Genomic DNA, 9,530 nt, shown 5'->3' on the forward strand with positions numbered 1-9,530 from the left:
AGTATTTACAAAGGCGTAATTTCAATGTACAGTTTGTCTTTCTGTGAAATTCAAACCCCAGTGGGAACCGGAGTTGCTTCTAGTGCCAGAGCAATCCCAAGATTTATTGGTTGGTAGACGGGGAGAACCAAAAGGAATTTTTTATGACTTTTGTTTTTATTGAAATTGTTGGACACAATAAACAAAACAGCTGAGCTTATATTTTAATTCCCACTTCACTTATTTCCTCTGAATGGATGAACTCCTGATGCTGCTATATCAGAGGGCATATCCATGGCAAAAATGTAGCCAGCAAGCAGAAGTCACTTGTTATTCAAAAATGATCCCAAAACAGCCGGATTCAGAGGACATATCTACACCACAAACTAGTTTAATATTAACTTCTTCTCCTCAGGAAAGCATGGGAACTGATGGTAAGAGAGTCTTACCACCATTGCCAGAAAACAATTCACAGGATTTGTCTGGAAATATTTACAAAAGCTACTGGCATGAAAAAGACACATGTTTGTGGTATAGATGTGCCAAAGCGCAGCGGACCTAATAGGTCCATACTCAGTAGGACTGCCAGGTCCCCCCTCTCCTCCGGCGGGAGGCTATGGGGCTATATCAGGGCTATATCAGGCAAACGTGCACGTGCGCACATACCATGCGTAAGTCACTTCTGGTTTAGAACCACTCAAACTAAGAGGTATAAGGCCCCTTGTGAGGCGGCACTTTCTGTTCTAAACTGGAAGTTTTGTACACTTGGTATGTGCGTGTGTGCACGTTTGCCCGCTGACCCTCAGGTAGTCGGTGGGCAAAGGGGTAAATTGCCTGGGGGTTGCTCGCCACTAGCAGGCACCTGGCAACCCTAATACTCAACCTCTCTCCTTCTTTCTCCCCTCTCCCGCTCAGATGGCAATTTGGGCAAAGAGGAGGAGCTGGCACTGCACCAGTAGAAGGACCTACTGGATGGCATCTTGATGAGAGTCCCCAAAAATCTGGAGTGTGTATTCAAATGGTCACTAAGGATCAAACTATGCTTTACAATTGGTAACATTTTGGGTCCAGCATTCCCCAGCTGGACTTGGATGCCAACTGTCAGATGTCAGGAGTGGGGGAACTTGTTTACCAAGTGCCTGGGCTGTCAATTCAGATCAGGGTCATGGTGCAGGGTGAGAAGGGGCCTTCCCCCTAAACTGCTTTCCCAACTCAAAATTACCCAGGGGTGTTATTTGCCCTAGTTGCAATATATACTGATAGGCTACATGCACAGCACTCCCCAATGGGTAAATAGCAGCCCCAGGGCCATTTTAGATCAGGAAAATGGGGTAAGGATGAATGCCCTTCTCCCCGCCACACATATCACAGTCCCAACCCACCTCCAGGCCTTAGGCACTTGGAAAACAAGTTCCTCCGTGGGGAGGGGCTGTGGCTCAGTGGAAGATCATTTGCTTTGCCTGCCAAAGGTTCCAGGTTCAATCCCCAGCATCTCCAGTTAAGAAAAACAGGGCCAGGAAGTGGGTGATGTGAAAGACCTCTACCTGAGATCTTGGAGAACTGCTGTCAGTCTGAGTAGTCAATACTGACCTTCATGGGCTGATGGGCTGATTCAGTATATTCAGCTTCATGTGTGTTCACTCCTGATTTCGACTGTTGATACCAAAGTCAGATTGGGGGAACCCCAAAACGATACATAACAAATTGTAATGTGCAGTTCAGGCTAACATACACAGTGCACAATCCTAGCGACTGTCTACACAGGTGTTGGTTTTTTTTTAAGCGGACACAGGTCTTTAAAAAAGTCTATAATGTTCTTCACTGTATTTCTGCAAATATTTCTTAGGATATTTGCACGTTGAGGTTCATTAGCTGGAACTGCAGTTTGCATTAACGAATTTGGGATACTGTAAATGGAACTTCACTATCAGCAGGATAGTGCTAAGTATTTATTTATATATCTTCGCTCTGTCCACAGAATAAATGAGCTTGTTGTGGTTTTGCCATCTGCAGACACAGGTATCAATCAATAGCCAAGTAATGGCCTGAACTCTGTCAAGAGAACTCATTATTGAAGAGGTACACATTGCATTTAGCTATTAAAACTGGAGCTATTGATCAGGTCCTATCAACCAACCAACCAAATCAGTGACCAAGTGAGTGCAAATCAGTTAAGAAATCAACAGGCTGGCAAATGGTTTAAAGCACGTTAATGACCCAAAGAGCAAAAAAATAAAAATAAAAATAAAATGCTGGTATCCTGTTGAAAAGGAAAGTCGCCCTAAAAAAAAGTTAATTGACATTCCAAATTATTTGTTACAACAGCACATAAAACAAGGAGGAAAGAGAAAGAAAACATTTTGAGAAAGAGGCTAAAATGATCCTGATCCAAATTTCTATCCTATTAGAGATGACTGGAGTTATTCTTCCAAACAAGACCTTATTGGCACAACCAAATGAGAAAGCTAAGGATGATTCATTCTTCTGCCTTGTTCAATACTTCTTGGGGGCATTTGTTTTGGAAGGGTCTGTATGTTCTCTGGATCTGTATGTCCTCCCATGCGTGTTGCACGTTTGCCTCCATGCAAAAGCATGTTTCCTCTTCTTTGCCACCACCACAAGATATAAAACCCAGCCTCTCAAGTAACCACTGCCTTTGGGTACCCTGGTAAGGCCGCCTTTGAGGAAGCAAAAAGGGGAGAGCTGCCAACTGCTTTAGCTCCCACTATGTGTGCATGTCCTTACTGAGGAAGAGTGGTCTTCATCATGTGGGTAGGATTTCAGGCACAGTCTACTTTCTTAAATAGGAAAGAAGCTTTATTACTAAAGATTAAACTAGAGCACATTTGTGGAAAATAGCTATCACAGTTACAGATCTAAGGAAATAAAATGAAAACATCAGCTCAGCTAAGTTGCATTACAAGACAGTTACCTTAGATGGAAAAACACACCCCAGCCTCCTGCTGCCCCCTTGACAGGGGAGGATGGGTCCGACAAGTAACAGCATTTGGGTGAAGGATTTGAACCCAGAACAAAGGAAAAATCCACCTTTTAAAGTTTCTGCCTGCTTTGGTTAACCCCCCTCCCCAATCCAGAGTTAGGAATCCTGCCCCTCATGGGAGATACCCCAAGGCCTGCCAATGAGGTCCTTTGGCATTTAGCCCATGGCTCTCTCCCCATCAGGTTTTTATGACCCTCCTTCATCAGCTCCCTTGGCAGGTAGTCCAAATGGGCTGGTTTTCCCACTGAAATGTTCCTATTTTCTCTGACTCTCCCTCTCTTGGGAAAATAAACAGTAGCCATGGTTTCAGGGTCCTGATAATAACAGGGGTGCCTTCCTTCTTTCTTACAGAGCTTGCAGCAAAGCCACCACAAGGACATGGCCACCAACTCATAACAGGATTAGACATCACAAGTTGAGGACTGAGAGTTCATCAGAAATTGAACAGAGGGAGGAGTCTGGTCCTTCGACCTCCTCCATCAGTTTTGCACAAATAATCAAATAGCAGCTAAAACGCCACAAGCAGCATGGGCAAGTGCATAGCCAATTACATAGAATCAGTGAGTCATAAGAGTTGGAAGGGGCCATACAGGCCATCTAGTCCAACCCCCTATTCATTGCAGGTTCAGTCTAAAGTATCCTGGACATAATTTCCTTGATGCTTGCTTCTTCCATTGATAAGTTTCCAACGCACCAAGCTAACTGAAAGAGCTCCTTGTGATGGATAGTCCTCAACCAGAATTTTCTATTGTGAAGTTTGACAGCTTTTCTTGGCACTGTGATCCCGGCCTTTTACAAGATCCTGAGATATCCTTACCTTGGATGCGCAAATGACAAACAGGCCACTCCCCACTCTTGATAACTTTATCAGTGGAAAGTGGACTTGAACATCAAACAGGATTCCAGGAACCAGGATACAACACTGGTGACTTGCTGTTCAAAAGCAACATCACCTGACCACAGCATAGCACCTGCATTCAGCACATGAAGTAACTGATCTAAAGGGATGTTGTGTTTTACCTGCGTTTCAGCACAAACAAATGTGATTTCATCATCTTCAAACTTAGCCAGAACAATGGGCAGAGCTATATCTGACTCAAAATGCTGTGAGCAGCAGAATTTCTACTGAGCACTCAGGCTCTACAATCCTTTATTAATACCCAGGTACTTACTTTTTCCATTCTTCTTTGACCATATGAAGGAGTCAAATAGTGCTTGCTCTTGGCTGCAGATATTAAAGCATTTCTCATAACCCTTCACCTCTGTTTTTATTGCTTCGAGAGGGTCAGAGGGTGGTCATGTAACCCATGTTACATATGGAGAACTCTGAATTTTTCCCAAACCATGGAATATAGGGGAATTGCTAATAACCAAGGTATGAATGCGTAGCAAAAACTTGTCTGATGTGATACTCCAGCAACAAGTATTCTGCTTGTTGTACTGAAGTGAGTTACATTTTTTTAAAATATAACAAATGGAGGAAACAATATAGCCAACAAATAACACAAAATGTTGTGCAGCAAAATCCAGAGGAAGACACAAGTGTAAATTATCTCTTACCTTCAGAACAGAATCTCCCAATGTATCCAGTGGCTGAGCAATCACACTGTGGCTCGCCATCCAGAAGGAAGCAATTTCCACCATTCTCACAAGGGTTCTCTGTACATAGCCCTTCCATGTCCAGGCGGACGCCTTGGTGGCCCAGAAGCTGGGGTTCTGAACTGCCATACTTCAGGTCCACGATAAATCCTTTAAATGGTGGATCACCCAGGACACTATCAAGGGTCAAGGCTGCAGGACGGATGTCTGACGGGACGCCTCCCACAAAGAGGTCACTGACAATATTCATGTATTGGCGCTGAGGGCGCACCTCTCCAGGCTTGGCTTCACCGTCCAGCACAAGAACTGTCCGGAGGTGGTTGCGACTGACCATCAGGAAGTGTAGGTTGCTGTCGTTGACTTGCTTATCTGTGACAACTGTGGCCTCAGCACAGTCCACACTGAATCGGAGCTGAATACGTCCATCCACCAGGGACAAACAGAGGAAGTCGCAGACACCACCATCATCAAAGTAGAGGAGCAATCCAGCTGAGACGTTGGTCTTCAGTTGAAAGCTGAGGTCACTCCTGGTGCTGGCATCCCAGCGGAGGTAACGCGCCCACTGATTGGGGACACCCACAAACTCGAGCCCGAGACACAGGCTAAGAAAAGAGCCCAGTAATAAGCTCACCTTCAGGGTGAAAGAGGCAGAGTGGAGAGTAAAGCCCATGTTTGAAAGAAGATGCTTTTCCTTAAGAGACAAAAAAAGGTTGAAAGCCACTCACAGCAGAGGCTCTCGTAATAAGCCCTATAGCTGTTAAATTCCACAAGCGAAAATGGGAGATGAAGTGGCAAATTCTCCAGGACAAGGAAAGATCTCAGCTATCCAGTAGGATCCAGAGGCCTTTATCCTAAGAGGAGAAGGAGCAGAGTGAGGATTTTTCAGGGCAGGTTTTTGGCCTTGGGTTGCTGACCCCTGCTGTCTTCAGTGGAGAATGGAGGCAGAGTCAGCAACCAGTCTCCAAACAACAATTCCCTTAGGAGCAATGGTGACAGCAGCAAAGCAGTGGTGACCATGAACTCATCGAGCACATAACTCCTTGGACAGAAAAGGCAAAGTCAATCTTCATTGTGTAAGGAAGTTGATTCCCGTCCCTTATTCCCCCACTTCTTGGCAAATCGAGTCCTGAAGAAACAATGGAATAGTTAAAAGATTAATTCTGCTTAACATGTCATGGTGTTATGCTGTGTTAGAGCTTGTCAGGTTAGAACTAAACACACACTGACCAGGACACATCCATCTGTTCATATCTGGCCAATGGTGGTGGTGGTGGAAAGTGCTGTCAAGTTGCAACCAACTGATGGCAACCCCATAGGGTTTTCAAGGCAAGAGACATTCAGAGGTGGTTTGCCATTGCCGTCCTCTGCACAGGAACCCTGAATTTCCTTGATGGTCTCCCATCTAAGTACAAACTAGGGCCAACCCTGCTTAGCTTCTGAGATATGATGAGGTTGAGCTAGCCTGGGCCATCCAGCTCAGCCCAATAGCTTCATGTAATATTTTGTCTAGTGTGATATACCTATAAGCTAGGCCACACTAACATCCATCGTCCCCTAACACTGAATGAAAACAGGTAACTATCCGTTTGCACTTAGAAAGCTTACTGAAAAGTCAAGCATTTCTTACACACACCATCTGCCTCACAACATACCCACAGTAGGCTCCAGATTGCTCAATAAAACATATTCACTGTACATCCCATCAAATATACAACTTAGCCAGATCCAAACATTTAACTTGATACACTGAAGGTAAACCACAGCAGAGACAATAATCCTGTCTGTTAAAACACTTTTAAAAGGCTTTTAAAAGTAGGAGATGTTTAGAGAGGACACCGGATGGCAGGGCTACCCAAAACTATCCAATGATGTTCTCCCCTCCAGAGCCTACTGTCCCCAGGAATGCTGAGGAAATAGCTATCTTGCAACTTCTTCAATAAGAAGCATAATGCTAAGAGGGAGGAGCTGTGGCTCAGTGGTAGAGCATTTGCTTGGCATGCAGAAGAGCCCAGATTCAATTCCCAGCATCTCCAGTTAAAGGGACGAGGCAGGTAGGTGATGTGAAAGACCCCTGCCTGAGACCCTGGAGATCTGCTGGCAGTCTGCGTAGACAGTACTGACTTTGATGGACCAAGGGTCTGATTCAGTATAAGGCAGCTTCATGTGTTCATGTGTTAACACTTCTCCTCTTCCAGCCATACACACTACAATGTATGTATTCCAAGCCAACGCCTCTGATGCAATAAGTATGCTGTTCCCTATGCCCCAGTATGTAGGTTGTACACTTGGCAGAGAACAGGAGCAAACCTTGGGCTTGTGCATCCTTCCATATTTACTTATTTCATACATTTTTGGCCACAGCATTTCTCCATTGAACTCAAGGGAGCACACAACAGTCTCCTTTCCCCTTTTTACCCTCACAACCAGACTCAGGGGGTATGACTGGCCAAAGGTCAAACAGCAAGCTCCGTGGCAAAGCTGGGATTCAAACCTGGGTGTCCCAGATCCTAGTTTAAAACTTTAACCACTATTCCAAGCTATACACAGAACATTTGATGCATACAGGGCCATAGCCAGCCTTCCTTATTACATGGGGTTTCCACATTCCGAGGTTTGGGGGTGGGGTCTAGAAAATAATCTGGTTTTTTTCTTATAACTAAGAGAAACCTCTAGAGTTTGTTGCTAGGGTCGCATGGGTCTGAATGCTTTTTAGCATCCAAAAAAAATTAACATCAGGAAATTGTATAATAGCTTGGATTAAAACCAGTTTCAAGCTCGGTAGCTTTCACTTAATTATAATCAACACCTTTTAAAAGTTACTCCTGATTCACTTTATTTATTTAAAACATGTATTAGTCATTTTTCCACCATGGGGAATTCAAAGTGGCTTAAGATGTAAATAAAAAACAATTGTACTAAAAAAGACCACAATTTAAAATCATAATTAGGACTGCCAATAAAGAATAAAACTAAATTAGTGAAATACAATCCTAAATTAAAGAACCTATCGTGCTCACATGTGGGACTTTTTAGGCCCATCTGAGCATCACAGGGATGACTGAAAAATCTATGCTGTACCAGGGGAAATGGCCAGGCACAGCAGAGAATATATATATGTCAATGCAAATATTAAGGCAAGTGGATTGAGTGCACATCTATTTGCAAGACGATAGAGAGAGAATGCAAGCTCCAGTTCGCACTAGAGGGCACATGCACTGTGACAAGTCTGAGGCTCACACTCATTACCCCTATACGTACAACCTACACACAGCTGTGAAAAGTGAAGGCCGGGCCAACAGGACACTACACCACTAGGTTCAGCTGCTAAGATTGCCAGCCTCCAGGAGGGGCCTGGAGATTTCCCAGAATTACAGTTGATCTTCAGATAACAGAGATCAGATTCACTTGGCTACCTTTCTTTTTTCCTTCAAGGGAAAAGGATTTTATAGGCACAGGTAATCACTGCCCATGAAGAATACTGGAAGAGGAGGAATCCTGAAAAAAGGGAATGAAAGATTGACTGGATTGACTCAAGGACCCAGAAAGATGACTGAGGCCTTCTCACTGGCCAATGAGTTAGTACACTGGTGACTGGGCTAGATGGATGGGTTTGTTTGTTTTTGTTTGTTTGATTGATTGATTGATTTCTTGTCCCCACCTCCCCTGCCAAGGCCAGGCTCAGGGCAGGTCGCATCATTTAAAATATACTTCAACCATAAAAATTTAAAACAATCACATTTTAGCTAAAACCAGGCAAGTCTTAGTGTTGGTTTGTGAAGTTTAAATCCATATGTGTATCAACTACATATTTGCAGAGCATGAACTCAGTGTTTACAAACACAGGATGTAATTTGTTTTCCCCTTTTAGTTATTTTGCAGATTAGTAAATGAGTAACCCCTCTACTCTAATGGACACCAGCCTCCAATGCTGAGAAAGAACCATCTTTTACATATTAAAGATCCAACCCACCAATACAGAGTAGTGAAAGACTTGTGATTAGATCTTTGGGATAAACTGACTAAGCATTTCCTTCCCCCTAGTAATGCAGAGCAAGAGGCAAGAGCTCAGCTGGTGTATGCGCATGCAGTGTATGCAGCCATACATCAAAAACAATAGGTTTAAAGAAGCCTAACTTTGCATAGGATCTGACTGTAAATGCTCTACATAGAATGCACACAGGAAGAGGATGTGAAAATTAGTTTCCGTGGAATAATATCTAACTGACCCATCTTCAGAGCTTTTTAATGTTCAGTTAGGAACGGTAATTGTTCTTTATTACTACCCTTTTGGGGTACGTTGCTGCCATCTCTTCTATCATATGCTCCTGTTCTTCATGTTTTCTGTTGGTTTGTTTTACCCTAGTTATCCCTTAATGCCTTCCATATGTGCTACTTGCTGTCTGGACTATGGCCAGTTCTTTGGGTTAGAAAAGGTTTCTGAGCAAGTGAAAGTGTGGCTTGTGGTTCAACTGGCTTATTTGGCATTCTGTTTTATATCACAAAAACTTCCTGGAAGATTGAAATATTGGCATGAAAGCTAGTGTGCACATTCAGGACATTTTTTCAAGTACAAATCTCACCTCAACACTACACAGAAATAGGATATCTATTGGTGGATGTAGAACTGAGTGAATTGGTGGATGTGAGTGAAATTAGCGTTCTTTTAAAATACTCATCATGAAAGAGTAGTAAGGCACTAGCTGGGCTGAGGGCCATTATGAGTTTTATTTTTATTTGTTTAGGAAATCTACACCCTGCCTTTCTGTTCAAGGAGTACTCAAGATGGTTGGCAATGGTCACAAACAGCAACATAAAACATCAATCCGTTAAAAAGAATAATGCCTAAATCATATATTTTTAAAAAAATCACACAAATAACCAGTACGAAAAGTACTGGTCATCCTTTTTTTAAAAATCTGAAATCTGTCTAGAATAGATCTCTAAACTCTCC

At 43.3% G+C, this 9,530-nt stretch overlaps 1 protein-coding gene across 3 annotated transcripts in view; it reads right to left on the minus strand.

Moving 5' to 3' along the window:
• Window positions 1-5,267, minus strand: part of NRXN3 (neurexin 3) — a 1,387,810-nt gene extending 1,382,543 nt beyond the window's left edge. For all 3 annotated transcript variants that reach the window (XM_056852141.1, XM_056852140.1, XM_056852139.1), the window contains exon 1: window positions 4,541-5,267. In XM_056852141.1, coding sequence (XP_056708119.1) covers window positions 4,541-5,249 — 709 coding nt within the window. In that variant the 5' untranslated portion in view covers window positions 5,250-5,267. The remainder of the gene's footprint in view (window positions 1-4,540) is intronic.
• Window positions 5,268-9,530: the final 4,263 nt, after the last annotated feature.

Source organism: Euleptes europaea, chromosome 6 (genome assembly GCF_029931775.1).
Source record: "Euleptes europaea isolate rEulEur1 chromosome 6, rEulEur1.hap1, whole genome shotgun sequence".
Taxonomy (NCBI): Eukaryota; Metazoa; Chordata; class Lepidosauria; order Squamata; family Sphaerodactylidae; genus Euleptes; species Euleptes europaea.